Source organism: Lampetra planeri, chromosome 49 (assembly GCF_965212315.1).
Source record: "Lampetra planeri chromosome 49, kcLamPlan1.2.h2, whole genome shotgun sequence".
Taxonomy (NCBI): domain Eukaryota; kingdom Metazoa; phylum Chordata; class Hyperoartia; order Petromyzontiformes; family Petromyzontidae; genus Lampetra; species Lampetra planeri.
This window is the reverse complement of record NC_136155.1, coordinates 4,085,236-4,107,354: the sequence shown is the minus strand read 5'-3', so window position 1 is coordinate 4,107,354 and position 22,119 is coordinate 4,085,236. Positions and strand designations below refer to the sequence as shown.

Genomic DNA, 22,119 nt, shown 5'->3' with positions numbered 1-22,119 from the left:
ATATTCTTAGGTTTTTTCGGTAAAGCCACGTAGATAAAAAAATTAAAATTAATAAAAGTAAAATAAAAATGAAATAAAAATCACGACGATTCGGAGGCAACACGATAGCTATCGTGCTGTGACGGTTCCACCTGAAGACGGAAGCTTGTGTTGCCTCCGAAACGTCGTGATTTTTATTTTATTTTAATTTTACTTTCATTAATTTTTTTTTCTACGTGACTTTACCGAAAAAACCTAAGAATATGAATCCTTGCAGTCACGAAAGCTTCAAATCTAGAACTATTCACAGCTTCCTTCAGCATGTGAGCTCCCGGCATGTGGGGGGGGGGGCGAAACGTCGGACATCGTTCAGAACAGCACGCGGCATGACCCGAGAGATGCACAGCAGTGGCGTTTGACCGCGCACACGCCCGTTATCTCTCACCGTGGGGCATCATGGGTGTAGAGCAAATCAGATATGGGGGGACGGAGTGCTCTTGCCAATTCTCTCCGGTAACTCGGCAGCATTTTTCGATTTAAACGCAAGCTAGTCATTCAGACTCTGTCTACTCGACAGACCTGTTCTTCACCTGAGGACGGCTGCTTGCGTTGTGGCCGAAACATCGTGAGAATTATTTTATTATGTTTTGTTTTTATTATTTTATTACTTCCCTTCTAAGTGACTTTACCGAAAGAACCAAGAAGATGAATCAGCAGCATTTGTTTAGCGGACCGGTTGAGACGCGGGAGTTGGAAATCGGTCCAGAGTTTTCTCGCTTTAAAACATAATTTGGGAAAGCCGACGCGGGGCTGGTGAACTAACACGCATTTTTTTTATTTTCATAACTCGACTACTGCTTTTACAGTAGCGGTAGTTGAGTTAAGAGGGGGTGGGCGGCGGTCGGATGGGTCGCGTGGGTGGGTGGCTGTTGGAGTTGGGTGGAGAGGGGGGGAGGAGGTGGTGGGAGGAGGGAGGGAGGGAGAGAAGACGGGGGGTGGGGGGGTGGTGAGGATTGTCAGGAATGCGAGCGGCGGGCAGCGCGCTGGACTTTTAAGGAAAGTGGTTCTCACAGCTGCAGTTCGGCACCGCACGGACGCGCGCACACGCACGCGCGCTCACTCCGCGACTGGACGACGGACCCGATCGCAAGCCCCCCTTTTCTCCTCGCCATTCCTCTCGGTGAGAAACGGTCTCCGTTAAGCTCCTCGCGAAGCGCACAAAACGTCCCGTTGATTTGTTCGCTGCTGTTGTTGTTCTTGTTGTTGTTGTTCTTGTTAACGTTCAACCTGAGGACCGGCTTTCGAACGGGGACGGGGGCTGGGTGGGGGGGGGCGTTTGGCTACGTACGTTGAACTTCTTTCGCACCGTACTTAAGCCAACCGGTGCCAACCGGTGCTAATCGGAGGTGGGTGTTTCAATGCCCGCGCCATTGGGGCGAAAGCGCGAATTAATGTTCGAAACGTTGTTCCGCGACCCGCGCTAAATTGTTGCGTTGTTGTATACGGTGAGGTTGGTTTTTTTTTGTGTGCGTTGCTCTCGCTCGGTGACCGTCAACGAATGCTATTTATAGATCCGCTGGGCCGCGTCGCGCGGCGTCCGAGGGTGGAGAATGCGAGAAGTGTGGCCGAGCGAGAAAAAGTTTGGCCGGTTTTTTTTTCTCTCCACCGAAAATAATCAAGCGTGTCTGGGATTATGCGACGAAAACCAGGGAGTGAGAGACCAGGCCCCAAGCCAGCTAGGAGGAGTGGGAGACTATCGGCGTAAGGCACTACCACTACAAATACAAGATACGCCTGTCCCCACGGTAGCAACAACAATGGTAATCCTGTATGATTGTACCCAATATGCCTATAATCCTACGGAACATGTTTGGGGCAAAGTGAGGCGAAGATGGATAATGGCTCCGTGCCAATTTTTCTTTTTCTCCCGGAACAGCATTCCACACTATTCCGGGTGGAATTAAACGCCGAGTCGAGCGAGGCAGCCCCCACCCCCCCCCCCCGATGAAATGAAGTTTAAGCAGAATCCGAGTCTTTATTTCGACTAGAGGAAATCCGATGAGCTATGAAGCTCTTTTCTTCACAGGGGTCAGAAAGTTCGCTCGCAGCGCTTAAAACAAACGTGGCCTCGCACCCCTTACCTGTTTCCAAGAAACCCCCCACCCCTCCATCCTTTGCACTTAACATACAGAACACCAAGTGCGTCTTACAATCGGGAGAACGCGGCGCAAATTGGAAAAGCCCGTTCGTTGCCAGTGATCGCAGGCCGTGTAAGCGCGGCCGTGTCGAGCGGCCACGGAGTCAACGAGTCTGCGCGTGCTGCTAGCGGTGTAATGTTTCAACGTGGGGGTGGCGGTGGTCGAGCGGTCTCGCGGTGAGAGCGCGACTGCGCTACAGAACCCGGCGACCCGAGTTCGAGTCCCGCTCGCGGACCATCACCGGTGACGATTGTCCGGACCGGTCCTGGGCCTCTTCGCCTCGGTCGACTCGGCCTCAAATGAGTGACCTGGTGTCGCGGTGTGTGGTTAAACATCGCCACTGGGGAGACAAAGGCGGCCCGGGCGTGGTGCTGGCCACCCCACACTGCCATGTGCCGTGCCGGCCTTCAGAGGTGCTACTCGCCAACGACACTCGCCCCAACAGTTTGTTACGGGCTACACGGGGGAGCTTTGCGTAATGTTTCGCGGTGCGCAAAGTAGCGCTTTCATAGTTGCTCACGAAGCCTTGCTGGCTCGGACCTTTGCCCGACTGTTGAACGGACTGGCCATGATGAAACGGAGTGAACGTCAAAGTTAACCCACCCCCCCCCCCCCCCGGGTAGAAGGCGCAGCCCCTGCAACTGCTCGCTCACGCCACTGCTGGCGGAAGGGCCTCCGCTTGAGGACGCTCCTCTCGAGAGCTGTTACTCCACAGGGTGTTTTTGGCCTACTCTTCCACGCCGGTCGGTACGCCTCGGAAGAGTTGGTAAGCACCACCCACACTCTGCCTCACCGCACGCGGAGTTGACACTTAATGTCTAACAGCGCCTTGGTCTGGTTCTGTGCGCCTAAGCTGTTGACAATGAACCTCGCTAATTTTTGGCCTACTCTTCCACAATGGCCGTACACCGCACTGGACTCCACTATTTATTTCAACCGCTACCAACCCACGTGCAAGTGTATACTCGTGGTGAAGCGCCTTGCATTGAGGCGCTTTATACATCTAGGCACGACCACAATGGGACCCACCAAACGCGACCTGCCCATCGACTCGCCGTCCGTAGTAGGGGTCAAACCTCTTGACCCTGCTGGGTGGACAGAGGGCAGGGGCAGTGCGGCGGGGGTGGGTGGGGGGTTGGCATTTAATAAACTTGCCACCGTTGTTTCCAGCTGCCGCGCCGGGAGATCGGAACGATCCGGCGACCTCCGCCGACCGTTACTTTCACGGCCGACGCCATCGTCGTCGCTATTTTTAGCGACGCGCCCGTTGCTGTGCGGGGTCGTCGTCCACCTGCTCGCTCGTCCGCACGGGTTCTCGTCGTCTCGACGGGTCCGTCGGTTTCATGCGGCTTGAGTGGTAAACTCGCGGGGGTTAACTCGCAGGGGTTAGGTGCAGCTGGGTGCAGCGGTTAGTTCTGAGCGTTTAGCATGCACTGGCTAGCGCAACGTACTACGAAGCCTGGGGCCACACCCGGGTTTGATTCCTGGCAGTGGCTAATACCGGTGGCGAGTGACATCTGTGAACTGATGCTGGCAAGGGAAGGGGGGGGGGAAGAGGAGACCATTATCCAGCAGTGGATGGATCATGGCTCATGATGATGATGATGAGAGGTGGTGGCTTCTTTCACCCAGCAGTGGGTCGTCAATGTACCCTAAATTATTATGATTATTTTTTTTCAGAAGTTTTGGGGCAACGAAAAAAACCCAGATAATTGACCACCAAAAATATAGTCGTGAATGACATTCGGTGAAGCGTTTAGACAAACAAGAGTTGATATTGTGAACGTGCCAACTTTAACCCTGCGTGTTAAATATTCAGGACGTGTCAGTATTTTGAGGGGTGGTGACGTTAACGATTTAACGACGCTTGCCGCTCGGTGTCAGGGTTGACGCGACATCGTGTTGATCACAGGGACCCTCCTTAAAGAGCCTGCACAATGCTTGAGCCTCTGCTAGGCAAATGCATGATCATCCATAGCCTCTCTTGGTCAGTCCCACTGCCGACTGATAATGCACACGCCTTGTGTCGATCCACTGCTGGATGATAAAGGCCTCCCCACGGCGTGTCTGTCACGGGGGGGACGGGGGGGGGTTCTTCGACCATACTTCACCACGCTGGTCATGCAGTGCGGATCGGTGGGCAGGCGGGGAGGTTTCCGTGACCGGTTTTGGATATCACTTGCCGGCTGATGTTAACCGTGGCTGGGAATCGAACTCGGGTCGCCAGGTTTATGGTGGAGAGCGATAATTGCTGTGCGGCCGCTGATTTCCCAACAGGGTCAATTGTCGTGCAGTAAGCATTTACTTTGTAGTTAATGATTGCGTGCAAGTCTTTAGACGTTGCGGCCGCAAGTTTGTGAACAGGAAAACTCCTGTTGTGAACGCGTGCACTAATTATATACGCTTACAGGGTGATCCATTCATAAACACCGTGTGTGCGCGTGTGTGTGCGTGATGTCGTAGGGTAGCGGTTAGCTCTACGCCGCGCTACGAACCAGGCGACCCGCGGTGACGATTATCTGAACCGGTCCCGGGCCTCCCCTAGGTCGACTTGGCCTCAAATGAGCACCTGGTGCGATGTGTGAACATCGCCACTGGGGAGACAAAGGCGGCCCGGGCGTGGTGGTTGGCCCACCCCACGCCCTCGTGTGCCATGCCGGCCTTCATAGGTGATCGATAACAGCACTTGTCCCGACAGTCTGCTAAGGCTATACGGGGCATCTTTGTTTGTGTGTGATGTCTCGGTAAACATGGAACGTTGGCTCAACGTTGACCCAATGGTTCCGACCACAGGACAACGTTGGGGGAGGGGTGTAAGAAAACAGAGGGCGAATCATTTGCGGGAGTAACTCGGGTGCTCTGATTTCCACCCTCCCACGTGTTTCATGATAATAATAATAGCAAAGATAAACTCATCATCTCTTGACATGAAAAAAAACCCAATGTAGAAGCAGAACCCTCCTGAACAAAGTTAACCACTGCACGCGCAGAGATACAAACGTGCGACGATTATGAACCACGACTGGCATGAGACCTGTACCAGGATGTATAATGAATCCGCGATAGAATGAACAATACATTTTGTCCGTGCGGAAGGATGACGATCAGCGTTCAGGGGTGGGCTGATATCGGGATTTTTTTTTATCATCTCTTTAGATCCAGAAATCACGGTGTGATCCACACATCATCGGTTTCCATACAGAAATCACGTGACCGGCAATCACATTTATGATAAAAAAAAAATGTCTGCTCAAAATATCACAGCTTGATCCATGCTATAACACATGCACACGGTATTCAAAATATGTGTGGTCGACCATGGATAAAGCATGGCTGTGATATTTTGAATACATCTGCCGATGTGTTGGAGTATAGATTTAGCATAGATCAAGCTTTGTATCCTTAAAAATCGGTCGATTCCCGTTCTAGTATTCCTTACATGGGCAAAGCCGTGACCAAATACTATCATTCATTCTGTAGCAGATTAATTTTATCCTGTTGCAGCTCACTCCGATGAGAGGAGGTTTTTACGCAGATTTTAGGAGCGATTCCATTTGTGTGTGTGTGTGCTAACGATCCTGTGTTGTCATCATCATCAGTAGTCGTGCTCAGTCCACTGCTGGATGAAGGCCTCCACGAGCCACCGACATCGGTATCGGTGTTGCATGTATAAACAGCCGGCGAATTGTCTCGGGACAAGCTTCCAGGTATGTTTCATCATCGGCAACTCGGGTCAATCCACTGCTAGACGAGAGCCCCTCCCCAAGACGTCGCCGTTCACATGCCTTGACGATGTGCAAGCACTTTGTCCGGGGGACGATGATGCCATGTGTGTAATGAAGGAGCCTCTTATATCGGTTGGCTGTGTGCAAGAGAGTATTGGGTAAACCTGATCTATCTTTACAGAGCACCGTCACTCAAGGCGCTTGACGCGGCTTGCGGAACGGTGACAGAATGGAATGATTTCGATGGCAGGGGGCACTGCAAGCACTGAGGATTGAGTGACAGCGATAGAGGAGGAGGGGAGGGTCGTTTAGGGATCACGAAACGGTAGGGGAGACACGGAAAACAGCGGAGGGAATAGGAAAAGATTGGGCAATGGAGAAACGGGTGAGCTTTACATTTTGTCGTGGTATTGTTGGTGGATTTCAGGAGGTCTGGCTCGCAATGGAACCGTTTGGCAAATGTGTCTGCCGTGTGGCACGGAGGACAGGCGCCGAGTCGGCACCGCTGGGGTCATCGGTTAAAATCCGGGTTTCAACCACCCCCAAATAATCTGCTTCTCTGGCCTCGAATAGTAATTATAATTTACTTAGTGCTGCTGCGGTCGTCCAGAACGGACCGTACAACGACGCAATCCCCCGATCCACAAATACGAAGGAGACGTCGCAGCGCCGGTACACTCCGCTTGCTCCTGACGCGGTTGTCTGTGCTTGAACACCGGAATGTGAAATTGTAGTCTACATCAGCAGCCGTACGAAAGGAAAAGTTTGACTTGTTTACCAAGGAAAGCCACATTAAGTCTCGTGAATATTTTTTTTCAGGAGGGTCCTGCATCTACATTAGATGTTCATGTTCAGATGTTTTCAGCGGATTAATTACATTGGTCAACAAAAAAAAAAAATTCTGGCCTGGACTTTTGCAGCTGTTTTAGACTAATTTCAGGGTGCTGATTCCAAATCTGATCTCAGATTTGCTCTATCACATCTCATTTTTATGCTATCGGCATACCCCATTTTCATTGATTTTACCCGAAATTAACTCTGTCACTTATGATTGCAAGTTGTTGCGAGTCAGTGACTGCTTTAGTGTTAAAATATGGTGCTGTATTTTTAGGATGGTGTGTTTATAATATAATTTTATGTAGATATCCATATTTATTTAATATTTTTCTTCTGCAGTTTTTTTTTAAAATGCGATATTTGATATCTCAAAAACCTGATGTGATAGACAAAAATTGATGCCAGATTTGGAATCAGCACCCCAAAATCACCTTAAACCCGTTGGAATACCTTATGCCAGAAAAAAGTGTGTTGACCAGTGTTATGAGTTTGTTATTATGCAAGCGGGAGGAAACCGGAGCACCCAAAGACAACCCACGCCTTGCGCAAGGGGGAAACGCTCGATCCCCGAACTGACAGAAACAGATGGCGATTAGTCCACTTGCTGGACCGCCTTCTCGTGGTGAGCCGGGGTACGGCACCTCCTGGACGCCGACGGAGGGAAGGGAGTTTCACACAGCATCTGTGTGTGATCCACCAACCCTGGCTGCTACTGCTGCTGCTTCCACAGTGCTGGATTATCGGCAACCAACGTGCAACAGCGTAGCCACCACCACCACCGCCTCTGCCTGGCTCGCAAGTTGATGGTCTCAGCCCGGTCACCGATCATGGCAAGATAATTCAGCAGTCTGAGAATGTAAAAAAAATATATATATACATATGTGTAGGTACACTGAACCTCTTTTGCAACTTAAGTAGCTGACCGTGCTAATCGGAGGTGCGGGAATATATATTTGATGAGAATGTGACCAATCTTCTTGGTTCTTTCGGTAAAGTCACGTAGAAGGGAAGTAATAAAATAATAAAAATAAAACATAATAAAATAAAATAATATAATAAAATAATTCTCACTATTTTATTTTTATTATTTTATTACTTCCCTTCTACGTGACTTTACCGAAAGAACCAAGAAGATGAATCCCTGCAGTCACGAAAGCTTTAAATCGAAATGTGACCAATATATCGCTGCTCTAGGGCACATGGGTCAGAGTGCAGATGGCCCCTGACTGTGCGGGTGAGAGGTTGCCCCACGTGATCTCAGACGTAGTTCTGTGATGTCTCCGTCCCGTTGGGTCATTGTCCCGACACAGGCTCGTGCACTGCTCACTGCACGCATCTCGTGACGTCGCCGCGACAGCGCGATCGGAAGAACGGGGGGTGGGGGGGGGGCACAATTGTCCTGACATTTAAAATCAGACTACCGTGTTTTTTTTTTGCTGGAGGAATCCGACGAGCCTCTACCCTCTTTTTCACAGATGTCCAGTTGGGGCACGTGGTCAGAACGTCTCCACGACAAACAACAACACAAACGCGTTTATAGAAGTGCGAAGTATAGGCAAGTTAAACAAATCGCAAAAGAAATGCGACCGTATGACAGATCCAACGGTGCCACTATATTCTTTCCCTTCCCCGCCACAAGTATTTGATTCTTTTCCAGCGCAGTTTTTTTGCGTGCTCCATTCAGAGTAAAATCAAAAAATAAAAAGGACCCAATAGAATAAAATGGACGGTTGTGAAATAAATAATTTTAACATATAAATAATAAAGAACCTAAATGTCGCGTTCACAATGGTCGAACACAGTACTTCGGCCGCTGTGTGGGCGGACGTATGTGTACGCGCGCTGTCACGCGTGTGTGTATGTGTACACGCGTGTGTGTGTGTGTACACGCGTGTGTGTACACCGGCATGGTGCTGGCCACCCACCCCCTCGCGTGCCGTTCCGGCCTCCAATAGGTGCTACTCGCTAACAGCACTTGCCCCAACAGTCTGTGCGGGCTACACGGGGGATCTTTGTCTTTTGCTCGTGCATGCACGCGGCGTGTGCGTGCCCTGTGAATGCTTCAATTGTAAAGACGCGCACGGACTGATCTCAGCCGTCCGTCTGCTGACCTCTGACTTTTCGACATATGTCGCCCGCAACTACGTTGTCGTTCGTCTGTGGGTCTCTACGTTAAGTCTGTGGGTCTCTGTGTAAGTCTGCAATGTTACATGTTAAGATGTGGGTCTCTATTTGAATCAATGGATCCATACGTGACTGTGGGTCTCTGTATAAGTCTACTTTAGGTTTTATATGCAAATATATGAGTCTATATGCGAATCTACAATTCTCTATGTTAAGCTATGTGTCTCTGTATGAATCAATGGGTCCTTATGTGACTATGTGGGTCTCTGTATAACTCTGCGAATGGGTCTATATGCAAATCCGTGGGTCTCTATGCGAGCCTGTGGTTCTCTGTGGCAGTCTAGGGCTCCGTGAATACATGGGTCTCTCTACGTCTATGGGTCTGGAATGTGAGACTGTGGGCCTCGCAAGGTTGATCTGGGGCAGAGGTCGCAACCGGGTACCCGATACCCGCACCCTACCCGATACCCGGCTACCCATACCCGGCCGGGTACGGGTACCCGTTTGCGACCCTGGTGCGGCCGGGTACGGGTACGGGTAGGCCGTGAGTCACTGGTGAGTAACTGTTTGTCACTCATTTCGGGTAGGGTACGGGTAGGGAACGGGTACCCATTTGCGACCCTGGTGCGGCCGGGTACGGGTACGGGTAAGGAATCAAAACCCGTTTGCAACCTCTGATCTGGGGCCCTGGTGCATCCAGGACAGGTTTGGGTATCGCTCGCTCGCCACTTGGGTTCGCCGGGTTCACAGCGCGGTGCGCTGACCGCCGTGCCTCCGCACCGTGATGCACGAGGCACGAAACTCCCCCGCCGGAGTACACAGTGGGTTCCTTTGTTCAGACACGGTGCCAAATGGGTTGGCGGCGCGTTCAACCGAGAAATGGGTCTTGTTCTTAAAACTGAATAAAAAAATGTAACTGGACTTTTTATTTTACCAGGTAAGGCCCCGCTGGGCTACGTAGCTCTTTTTCGGAAGCGACCTGGGCATGAAGTGGCTTATCACGTGGACATGTATAGCAGCCAAACACTCAAAATACACGTTGATTCTAAATGCGGAGGGAAAAACCGGGAGGACACGGAGAAAAACCCACGCGACCACGGGCAGAGACATGCAAACTGCAAACATACAGCACGCGTCGGGGTCACGATCGAACCGATGACCTCCTGCAAACCAGGCGAGGTAGTCAACATCTTCGCCACTGGAGGACGAAGCAGAAGTAGGAGGGAGAGGCGGAGAAGGAGACAAGAAAAAAAAAACACCGTTCGTGTGATTTCACATTTTGTCTCCGGGCCGGAAACCGCCGCCGCCGTCGCCCCTGCTCGAAGCGTGCGAGTTGAGGAATGCGCAACGGCCTCGGCGTCTGGGTGGCGCGTCTCGGCGCGAGGCCCCCACGGTGGCCGCCGGGCGGCGCCGGCGGTGGCGTGGGGGGGGGGACGAGACGATGCGGGGGGGGCGGGGCCCCCGTGGTGCCGTTCTGCAAAAACGACAACAAAGCAAAACAACACGGCCGTGAATTTGTCCGTGTCGCTCCGTTCGATCCCGGGGGGTGGAGCTTTCTCGATGGGTTGTCGAGCACCGATCTCCGTGACGTGGGGCAGACGAACTATTTATTTATTTAGTTAGTTATTTATTAATTAGGTAAGTTATTTAATTATTTATTTATCTGATCTGGTATAAGGCCCACCTGAGCTGCATGGCTCTTTTTCGCGAGCGACCTGGCTATCTCGCAAACGACCGCCCCGTGAAGTGGCTTCTCGCGTGCACGGAAAGACGCCGAGGATCGTGAGCGTCGTCGCGGAGAATGTGAGGAACAAACTAAATAAGCAGATCACACAATTCCCCCCCATCCTCCCCGCATAAATTTAACATCCGTCTCTCTGCATAACCTTGACAGCTTCCCATCAACCACACAGCCTCCTGTGAGCGGCATAATTCCAGCGGTATTGGTTCAACACAAGTACAACTCTGGGCTCGGTTTCGACATTCAGTGCTTCATCAGCAGGGTCGAGCCTGCTTTTGAAATATCTGAACTTCCAGACGTTATAGGCAAGGGGCCCTCTCTTTAAGATGTGGGCCCCGGGTCGATATCGTTCAGCAGCGTGGTCGTCGACGCGGACAATTACGCCAACAGATGGGATGGTTAACATATTCTTAGGTTTTTTCGGTAAAGTCACGTAGGTAAAGATTTTTTATAAAAATTAATGAAATAAAAATAAAATAAAAATCACGACGTTTCGGAGGCAACACAAGCCTCCGTCTTCAGGTGGAACCGTCACAGCACGATAGCTGTATCTCACTTGATACAGCTATTACTTGATACAGCTATCGTGCTGTGACGGTTCCACCTGAAGACGGAGGCTTGTGTTGCCTCCGAAACGTCGTGATTTTTATTTTATTTTTATTTTACTTTTATTAATTTTAATTTTTTTACCTACGTGACTTTACCGAAAAAACCTAAGAATATGAATCCTTGCAGTTACGAAAGCTTCAAATCTAGAATTAAGGGATGGTTAACGGTCGCAGGATGGTGAGACACGGTGGCGACGTGTGGAGGCCTTCATCCAGCAGTGGATCGATCGGTGCTGATGATGATGATGACGACGACGATTGGGTGACGTGTTATTATAGGTCGAAGTGTTAAAAACAAGAATTGATCATCGCGATGCTGAATCGTGACACTTGGTTCGCTTGGAGAGGGGGGGGGGTGAATAGTTCCTAATGCCAAGGCAGGTAAGTGAGCGTTATAGGTGGGAGGGCTGATGGACGTGCAATGGGACAGGTGTGTTTGGACAGGTGAGTTTGGTGAAGGTGTGTAACACAGGGGTGTGTCCAGTGTAGGTGTGTCAATGAATGTGAAGGACCAGGTGTGTTGGTGTGGGTGTCTAAGGTGGGTGTGGTCGTGGAGGTGTGTGTTAGTAAAAGTGTGTGCGAGAGGTGTGTGTGAATGAAGGTGTGTAAGACAGATGTGTAAATGAAAGTGTAAGACGTGTGTTAGTGTAGGTGTCTAACACAGGTGTGTCAGTGTAGATGTCTAACACAGGTGTGTAACTGAAGGTGTAAGACTTGTGTTTTAGTAAAGGTAAGCCAGGTGTGTTAGTGAAGATGTGTCAAGGTGTTTGATCAAGGTGGGAAAGCTCTGTTAGCGAGCACCTGTGCAGGTATCAGTGGGGTTGGTGTCTTGTGTTCGAGTGCGTGCACGTGCGTGTGTGTCATTATCTGAACCAGTCCTGGGCCTCCCCTCGGTTGAATCAATCTCAGATGAGTATCCAGTGAAATGTGTAAACCTCGTGACTAGGGAGACAAAGGTGGCCGGGCGTCATCCCGGCCACCCAACACCTCGTGTGCCGTGCCGGCCTTCACAGGTGCTACTCGCTATAAAAGCACTTGCCCCAATAATCTGTAAAGGATATACGGGGAATCTTTGTCTTTGTGTGTGAGAGTTCAAAAAGTTCACTGGAGAGGTGACCGGCTGGCTCGGAGCTAATGGGGGCACCGCTGAGAGCCTGGGTTCGAATCCAGGTTTCAGCCAACACAGTCAGCAAATGTCTCACAACAGAGACTCTCATAGACTCGCACAGAGGTACAAACTCGCATACAAACCCAGGGGTCGTTTCTTCATTAGGGCGATTATTGGGCGACGCACCACCAATCTCAGCCGTTATTGTGCCTCTGGATATAGTCCAATCAGCGTCATGTCACGTTCTGTGGAGTACCGCCTCTTTTTGGGCGATTTCCCTCCGGCTGAGAATCGCCCCGAGTGGCCCCATAGACTTACATTCAAAGATGTTTTTTTTCGAACGGCGGGCGCTGCAATGCATTCTCTATGGCTTCCGGGAGGGCTCGCACTAACGTGCTTACGTCATCATACGTAAGCACGTTTCATCCAACAATATTATTTGTCGCCACCTAGTGGAATCTTTAATAAAAGAAACTGAGTGGATTGTAATAATAGTGAGATAGAAACAAACAAGATGTATTGTAAGAGTCACTTTATTTTTCATTAATATTAAAGAAGTGAAGTTGCCTTTACATGCTTAAGCTGTTAATTTATCCATTGCATGGGTGGACTTATCAATCATTCAGACATTTGCCCCCCCTGAGAGATTTTGCAGGAGCCGCCACTGTACAAACCCCTTAGACTTAGACAGAGACCACGTGTGATTCAACCGGTGGTTCTCATTTGCAGTGAGTTGCTGGGTCTCAGCCCCGTCGCGAGCGGTGACTGGCACAAACAAATCCATCGCGTTAAAATTGCTTCTGCAGCTTTTTACATTTGGGTAAATCATCGCGACCGTGAGACTGGGAAATCTCAGTTTGATCTTCATGCGGCGAATCTGGCGGGGCTGGTGGGAAAGTGCCCCCCCCACCCACCCACCCACCCCCCCGCTGTGTTGACCCTGGATCACTTAACGGGACCTCGGAGGTAACGCCGTGATGTCCACTTCTACGCGCCGTTCTCTAACACGGAAAGGGTTAACATCACACGACTCCGCGGGTAGAGTTCCCAAAGTAATCTCATGACAACGCGATAATAACAAAAATAAATAAAAATAATGGGGAAAAGCAGGGAGAGTTGTGTTTGTAACATTGGTCGGCGACAACCACACACTGTGACCAGATTGTGCACGTGGAATGCACGCGTGTAAATACACAAAAGAAAGACAAAGTTCCCCCGTGTAGCCTTAACAGGCTGTTGGGGCAAGTGCCGTTAGCGAGCAACCTTCGAAGGCCGGCACGGCACACGCGGGTGTGGGTGGCCGGCATCAGGCCCGACTGCCTTTGTCTTCCCAGTGGTGATGTTTTTACACACTGCACCAGGTACTCATTGAAGGCTGAGTCGACCTAGGGGAGGCCCAGGACCGGTTCGGATAATCGTCACTGGTGTTGGCCGCGAGCGAGAATCGAACTCGGGTGGCCGGGTTCGTAGCGCAGCGCGCGTAGCGCAGCGCGCGAACCGCTCCACCACCACTCCCCCACTTGTATGTGTAAAATACAAAGACAAAGAACCGCTGTATAGCCTGAACAGACTGTTGGGGCAAGTGCTGTTAGCGAGCATCTATGAAGGCCGGCACGGCACACGAGGGGGTGGGTGGCCAGCACCACGCCCGGTCACCTTTGTCTCACCAGTGGCGATGTTTACACACCGCACCAGGTACTCATTTGAGGCTGAGTCAACCTAATGTGTAAACACACACACGCACGCACACACACACCGCACACATGTCCGGCGCTTAATCGTTTTATATCGGGGCAGTGAGTCAGTAGTGTGCGTGCGCGCGCGTAAATAGACTGTAAGAGAGATCCCAAGTTTGATTGTAGCTAACAAACTCTTTCCCAAATCTTGCAACTCATTTTCTGGAAGGTTCCGCTTGGGGGTGGGGGGGGGGATATTTTGGCAGAAGTCGTTTTATTCATTCATTCATTGTCGCTGTGAGCAAATAATTATCGTTCAAAATTCAAATTCTAGCCTCGTGTTGTTTTTTTGTTGTTGCCTGTTTTAAGATGTTACATTATTTTGACGTTATTCTTTTGGGTGGTGGGGCGGGTGCGGGGGGTATGGAAATGACTTTCTTTTAGTTTCATCGGTGGGTGCCCGGCCTGCTACGACATACGGTTAGGGCACGCTGCTGCCGTTGGTGGCGACGAATGCGCATCGCGAAAAAGGGAAAAGTTTTCGCGACGCGGCACTGAGAGCTGCTCCGTTTGAAATGAACCGCGCGAGACGGAAAACCAAGGAACGACACGGACTCGAGAACACACACGGGTCAACGGCATCATTCACGCACCTTTAAGATGAGTAAAAACAACAACAACAACAAGAATAATGACTAAAACTCAACGCGTTCATCAGTGACACTGTGGCCATAAAATGAAATATATGATCCCAAAAAAAATGTAATGTCCGACGTTTCGGGCAATGGGCCCTTCTTCTCAGAGCACATACCTCTGTGGCCTCTCTGCGTGCCATGCGCAATTGCCCAGCACGCCGCCGATGACGTACACAAGCGACCTGGCCACAAATGATAGCGCAACGAAGTGGCTTATCACGTGCAAATTGATAGCAGCAGCCAAGTATTCTTGGCACGTGCTTCTAAATGTGGAGACAAATCCACGCGTCCACGGTGTAGTGGTTAGCGCACCACGCTACGAACCCCCCCCCGTGGCTCCCGCTCAATGTAAACACGAATGACGATTATTTGAACCGGTGCTGGGCCTCCCCGAGGTTGACTCGGCCTTAAATGAGTACCTGGTGCGGTGTGTAAACATCGCCACTGGGGAGACAAAGGTAGTCGGGCGTGGTGCTGGCAACCCACCCCCCTCGTGTGCCGTGCCAGCCTTCATAGGTGCACGCTAACAGCACTTGCCCCAATAGTCTGTGTCGGCTACACGGGGGATCTTTGCTTTTGTCTTGGCTGATTGACCCTGGATGATGATGGTGATGATGATGAATCATTTTAAAAGACGCGAACCGCGTGACGAACCCAGCGGCCTGAGTTCAATTTCCACGTAGTCATTACGGCGACTAGCCTACATTGAGTTCTCAGCGTTAATAACACAACACTCGTATGGCCAGACTCGAGTTCATCTAAGACTCTTAGGCTCATAGAGCCAGACTAAAGCTCCTGCAGGATTCACCGTGTTAAATGTGAATATCTAAGGCTCATAGAGCCCGACTAAAGCTCCTGCAGGATTCGCCGTGTTAAGTGTGAATATCTAAGGCTCATAGAGCCAGACTAAAGCTCCTGCAGGATTCACGGTGTTAAGTGTGAATATCTTAGGCTCATAGAGCCAGACTAAAGCTCCTGCAGGATTCACGGTGTTAAGTGTGAATATCTAAGGCTCATAGAGCCAGACTAAAGCTCCTGCAGGATTCACGGTGTTAAGTGTGAATATCTAAGGCTCATAGAGCCAGACTAAAGCTCCTGCAGGATTCACAGTGTTAAGTGTGAATATCTAAGGCTCATAGAGCCAGACTAAAGCTCCTGCAGGATTCACAGTGTTAAGTGTGAATATCTAAGGCTCATAGAGCCAGACTAAAGCTCCTGCAGGATTCACGGTGTTAAGTGTGAATATCTAAGGCTCATAGAGCCAGACTAAAGCTCCTGCAGGATTCACGGTGTTAAGTGTGAATATCTAAGGCTCATAGAGCCAGACTAAAGCTCCTGCAGGATTCACGGTGTTAAGTGTGAATATCTTAGGCTCATAGAGCCAGACTAAAGCTCCTGCAGGATTCACGGTGTTAAGTGTGAATATCTAAGGCTCATAGAGCCAGACTAAAGCTCCTGCAGGATTCACGGTGTTAAGTGTGAATATCTAAGGCTCATAAGAGGCAGACTGAAGCTCCTGCAGGATTCACGGTGTTAAGTGTGAATATCTAAGGCTCATAGAGCCAGACTAAAGCTCCTGCAGGATTCACGGTGTTAAGTGTGAATATCTAAGGCTCATAGAGCCAGACTAAAGCTCCTGCAGGATTCACAGTGTTAAGTGTGAATATCTAAGGCTCATAGAGCCAGACTAAAGCTCCTGCAGGATTCACAGTGTTAAGTGTGAATATCTAAGGCTCATAGAGCCAGACTAAAGCTCCTGCAGGATTCACGGTGTTAAGTGTGAATATCTAAGGCTCATAGAGCCAGACTAAAGCTCCTGCAGGATTCACGGTGTTAAGTGTGAATATCTAAGGCTCATAGAGCCAGACTAAAGCTCCTGCAGGATTCACGGTGTTAAGTGTGAATATCTAAGGCTCATAGAGCCAGACTAAAGCTCCTGCAGGATTCACGGTGTTAAGTGTGAATATCTAAGGCTCATAAGAGCCAGACTAAAGCTCCTGCAGGATTCACGGTGTTAAGTGTGAATATTTAAGGCTCATAGAGCCAGACTAAAGCTCCTGCAGGATTCACGGTGTTAAGTGTGAATATCTAAGGCTCATAGAGCCAGACTAAAGCTCCTGCAGGATTCACGGTGTTAAGTGTGAATATCTAAGGCTCATAGAGCCAGACTAAAGCTCCTGCAGGATTCACGGTGTTAAGTGTGAATATCTAAGGCTCATAGAGCCAGACTAAAGCTCCTGCAGGATTCACAGTGTTAAGTGTGAATATCTAAGGCTCATAAGAGGCAGACTGAAGCTCCTGCAGGATTCACGGTGTTAAGTGTGAATATCTAAGGCTCATAGAGCCAGACTAAAGCTCCTGCAGGATTCACGGTGTTAAGTGTGAATATCTAAGGCTCATAAGAGGCAGACTAAGGGGTCCCTTGGGATTCACAGCGTTCAGATTTAATGTCTATGGAAGTCTCATGGAGCCAAACCAAGTCTCCTGCACAATGGAGAGGTCGGTGTAAGTGATGTTTAATTACTGTACTTTATTTAGCTTGTTTACCCTGGTGCCTTTTTGCTCATCTTCCCTTGAGGAAAACTCTGGAAGCCCCTCGCTTAACATTTGCTCTCACCACTGTGCACCCCCCCCCCCACACTCCTTCCACTCCCCTCTCTCTTGAAAAAACGAACCTCAGTCACTTTTCAGGGCCCTTAATAATGTATTTATATTCGATTTTAGTTTTTAATAATTACCAGGTAACGACCCACTGAACTATGTTGCTCACAACGAAGTGGGCTTGTTATCATCATCATCATCAACACGTCGAAATGTATAGCAGCCAAATGTTCTGAACGCATGATGTCGATTCTAAATGTGGAGGGGAAAACCGGAGGAGCCAGAGAAAAATCCACGCGACCACGTGGAGAGACACGCAAACTCCAAATATACAGCAGGCGTCAGGGTCGGGATCGATCCCACGACCTCCTGCACACCAGGCGAGGTAGTTAACATCTCCTAGCCACCGTGATGATGGTGAGAGAGAGAGTGACACGCAAACTCCAAATATACAGCAGCAGGCGTCAGGGTCTGGATCGAGGTTGAACACTCAACCTCCTGAATATCAGGCGAGGTAGTTAACATCCCCTAGCCACCGTGGTGATGATGAGAGAGAGAGAGTGACACGCAAACTACAAATATACAGCAGGCGTCAGGGTCTGGATCGAGGTTGAACCCTCAATCTCCTGCATACCAGGCGAGGTAGTTAACATCTCCTAGCCACCGTGATGATGGTGAGAGAGAGAGTGACACGCAAACTCCAAATATACAGCAGGCATCAGGGTCTGGATCGAGGTTGAACACTCAACCTCCTGTATACCAGGCGAGGTAGTTAACATCTCCTAGCCACCGTGGCGCCTATAGCTCTCGCGCTGCCACGGCGAGCGGTGTGACGGACAGCGTAGCACTCGATACGATCTCCTGGTGCAGCGGATAGAGGCAACAGTGGCGAGTTTATTAAATTCCCCCCCCCCCCCCCCTACGTTGCCCACGTGTTGTCCTCCATCCACTCGGCAGTGTCCATAGCTTCACCACCATCAGCACCACCAGCAGCACGGACGGTCAGTCGATCATCAGGTCGCGCGTGGCGGGGTCCAGTGTGGTTGTGCAGTTGTATGGCCATTGGGGAAGAGTAGGCCAAAAATGTAGTCAGGTTCAGTTTCAACAGCTGTGGCTCACTGGAACCAGACCAAGGCAACTGTGTTCATTTTGGTGCTTTCGAGTTAATATCTGAGGCTCGTAGCGCCAGGACGAGATCCCACTTAGGATTCTTTGTGTTTAGTCTGACCTATTATTTGGGTTCAAAGAAAATAACAAAATAACAAAAAAACTACGACGTTTCGATCGCAACACAAGCGGTCGTCATCGGGAAAAGGGGGTGTTCTTTTCTTTGAACCTATCTACGTGACTTTACCGAACTACCCAAAGAATATGAATTCCTGCAGTCACGAAAGCTCGAAGTCAAGATTTAGTCTGACCGTTATGTTTATGCCTCCACTAGGGGAGGGGGGGTGGTGGTGGTGGTGGGGGGGGGGCATCTGCCAGCAGTGGCGGGGGTCAACCAGTTTCGAGGCTGCGCCCTTAGCCTCTGGCGCGAGGGTGTTTACTGCAGCCGGCGGTGGTGGGCAGGGGAATCACTCCTCTTCCTATTCGTGGATCTTACGTGGCCCACGCCGCACCTATCGCCCTCCGTCACAGTCGATCACTGCCCCAACCCCCACCGCCCCACGTCCCCACCTCCTCCCCCGGACCGACGGTAGCGGCAGCGCCAACGGGGGCCCCCCGGCAACTTTGGCCGAATGTATTTTTAGCTGGACCCGCGGAGGCATTCCAGAGCCATGCGGTCGGTCAGCTGAAATACACCACCCGCCGGCACTCACGCACGCGACCACGAACGGGCCCCCCTCTGCGCCGACGACAAGGACAACGGCGGCGGTGGCGGCAGCAGCTCCCTTGACCGCCGGCGGTGCCCCATCGTTGGCGATCGTCGGGTGTGTTGTCATAAGGGGGTTAACTGCGTCCGCGAGGAGATCTTTTTGGGGACAAGTTGGGGCTCGGATAAAGAGGAGCTGTGTCGAACCGGTCGGCGGGGGAGCAAGGTTGTCTTGAAGGTTCGTCTTGTCCAACTTTGCCGGGCGGGTGTCGGACGATTAGAGTCTGCGTTTATTTTTGCCGGGATTGTTTGCCGTTGTAAAACTCGCTGTGGTTCGGCAGAAGATTTGTACTTTTTTTCGCGTGTTTCGGCCGCGATGGCCTCGTCTAAAACGGTTGCGCGGTTTATTTTTGGACAGAATCGCTCGCCGCTTGACCTCGCCCGTCTTGTTTCCGTTTCTCGCCGCTCGGCGGGACGAGATTCGCAATTTTATTCTCTCGACGAACCTCTTGCGAGGAGGTTTGAAACGTCGGCCACTCCCAACGGATCGCCTGTCGGAAGAGGTCGAGAGGTTTGGTTGGTGCAGTGGCCTGTCGTAATTGAACATTTGTCCCACTTACGTTCACTTATTAGCAGATTCTGTCAAAATGTTTCGGCAGAATCTCGCTCGGCAGTCATTTGTTGGAGTTTCGAATATTTGCAGTCTCTTGTCACAGGGTTCGTGTTGGGGTTTAGCCCACTTTTGGGTCTCGGTTTCAAAAATTAACCTTCAATTGAAGATTAAACAAATTACTTGAAAGTTAATTTTTTTTTTAGAGCTAACTTGAAATGTGAGTTTAAATCATTAACCTGGGAACCCTCACGTCTGTGCTGTGGAGGTGCCCACCAGTGCAGGACACAGGGAGGAGGGGGACATGAAAGATTCGGATGGGGGGAGATGCGGGTGGGGGGAGACGGAAGGGGAGATGCGATGGAGTGAGATGTGAGGACGGTGGATGCGACTGGTGGAGAGAGGATATCCAAACAGCCGACTCATCCCATTCAATAGTGGTGGCTTCTGGCTTAGAAGATGTGCGAGTCTATGGGCCATGTAAGAGTAACTGAATCTACAAGTTTCTCTGTAAGTCTATGGACCATGTAAGAGTAACTGAATCTACAAGTTTCTCTGTAAGTCTATGGGCCATGTAAGGTTAACTGAATCTACAAGTTTCTCTGTAAGTCTATGGGCCATGTAAGAGTAACTGAATCTACAAGTTTCTCTGTAAGTCTATGGGCCATGTAAGGTTAACTGAATCTACAAGTTTCTCTGTAAGTCTATGGGCCATGTAAGAGTAACTGAATCTACAAGTTTCTCTGTAAGTCTATGGGCCATGTAAGGTTAACTGAATCTACAAGTTTCTCTGTAAGTCTATGGGCCATGTAAGAGTAACTGAATCTACAAGTTTCTCTGTAAGTCTATGGGCCATGTAAGGTTAACTGAATCTACAAGTTTCTCTGTAAGTCTATGGGCCATGTAAGAGTAACTGAATCTACAAGTCTCTCTAAGTCTATTGGCCATGTAAGAGTAACTGAATCTACAAGTCTCTGTAAGTCTATGGGCCATGTAAAAGTATCTGAGTTTGAGTGTCTATGCAAGCTGATGGATTTCTAAGGATAAGGAGGTGTGACGAGGGATGAGACGTGGCATGGAATAGAAGCTCATAGACTTTTATAAGTTTATTCACCAGCGGCAAAATGCCCTGGAATTTTGCAATATTCAAGCCTTAATGGCCACACCAAAAAGCACAGCTCACCATCCCACCGCCGCCCCGCGACACGCAACGCCGGCACTATAGAAGCTCATAGAGGGAGAACTAAGCATGGAGATAATAGAACAACTTGTGTGTTTAGTTTGTTGTCCTTCCCCCCCCCCACACACGTGCGATTAGCGCAGGTGGCTACATACGGTGCGAAAGAAGTTCAACATACGTACAGCAGCTAACCACATACAAGAGTGGGACATGGTGGCTAAGAGATGTTAACTGCCTCGTCTGGTATACAGGGGGTCGTGGGTTCGATCCCAACCCTGACACCGGCTATATATTTGGAGTTTTACGTAGCCGACCGCACTAATCGGCGATGCGTGTCCTTTGTGTGTCCGTTGCGTGTCCGTTGTGTGGTTGTGTGGTTGTGTGTCCGTTGCGTGTCCCAGTGTCCGTTTCCGCGTGCGTCCACCGTCCGTGCCGGCGCGCTCTCGCGGGAATCTCGTCGCTGGCAAGACGGACGACGAAGACGAACATCTCTCCAAGCCCTGACGCCGTCGCCACCGTCGCCACCGCCACGTCTCTCTGAGTCGGGAATTTTGTGGACGCAACCATGACGGAAGTTGCACACAAGGCAGAGGTGACCCCCCCCAACACCTCCCCTCCCCCACGCCTCCGCAACACCCACCCACGCTTGCCGTTCGTTTCGTCAACGAAATTACACGAGCGACGAAAACGTCTTCGTCGACGAAGCGTTTTCTTTTTTTTTCTTCCCCCGAGTCAACGATATCCGAGTGCGGATGAAATTAATCGATGGGCTTCGTCTGCCGCCAAGCCCGCCAGAGACGGTGGCCCAGGATCAAAGCAAATCGCCGCTTGGCACAGCATCTGCAGTTGCTTTCGTCGTGTCCTGTCGTGTCGATTTATTTATTTGAACCGCCCCCCCCCGACCACCTCCGCCTCCAACCAGCCAGCGACAGTGCCAATCATCAAAGCTCAAGTTTTCACACGTGGGCAAACGGTGCCATTCGAATCGTTTTTTTTAAATCCTTTATATTAAGTTCACTTGCTTGCTTGCTTGCGCGCTTACGACCGTGCAAATCTTTCGGTCGTTTTTTTAACCCACTTCCCGTGATCCAATCGAGCTGACATTTTGCACACAGACTCGTTGTCCGTGACAATTTATTTTCGTGAAAAAAATTTTCCTAAATTTTCCACTTTTTAGGATTTTTTTTTCATATTTCATTTAAAAAACCAATGTGATAAAAATGA

The 22,119-nt window shown here is 50.3% G+C and overlaps 2 protein-coding genes across 5 annotated transcripts in view; both read left to right on the top strand.

Moving 5' to 3' along the window:
* Nucleotides 1–21,399, top strand: part of PRDM12 (PR/SET domain 12) — a 74,211-nt gene extending 52,812 nt beyond the window's left edge. The window contains exon 8 of the mRNA XM_078616011.1: nt 21,297–21,399. Coding sequence (XP_078472137.1) covers nt 21,297–21,399 — 103 coding nt within the window. The remainder of the gene's footprint in view (nt 1–21,296) is intronic.
* Nucleotides 1,035–22,119, top strand: part of NEXN (nexilin F-actin binding protein) — a 39,245-nt gene continuing 18,160 nt past the window's right edge. For 2 of the 4 annotated variants that reach the window (XM_078615920.1, XM_078615917.1), the window contains exons 1-3: nt 1,055–1,159; nt 2,801–2,943; nt 21,297–21,487. In XM_078615920.1, coding sequence (XP_078472046.1) covers nt 21,461–21,487 — 27 coding nt within the window. In that variant the 5' untranslated portion in view covers nt 1,055–1,159; nt 2,801–2,943; nt 21,297–21,460. Of the gene's footprint in view, nt 1,160–2,800; nt 2,944–19,086; nt 19,344–21,296; nt 21,488–22,119 lie in introns of those variants that run through there. The other 2 variants (XM_078615918.1, XM_078615919.1) reach the window with 2 other exon arrangements.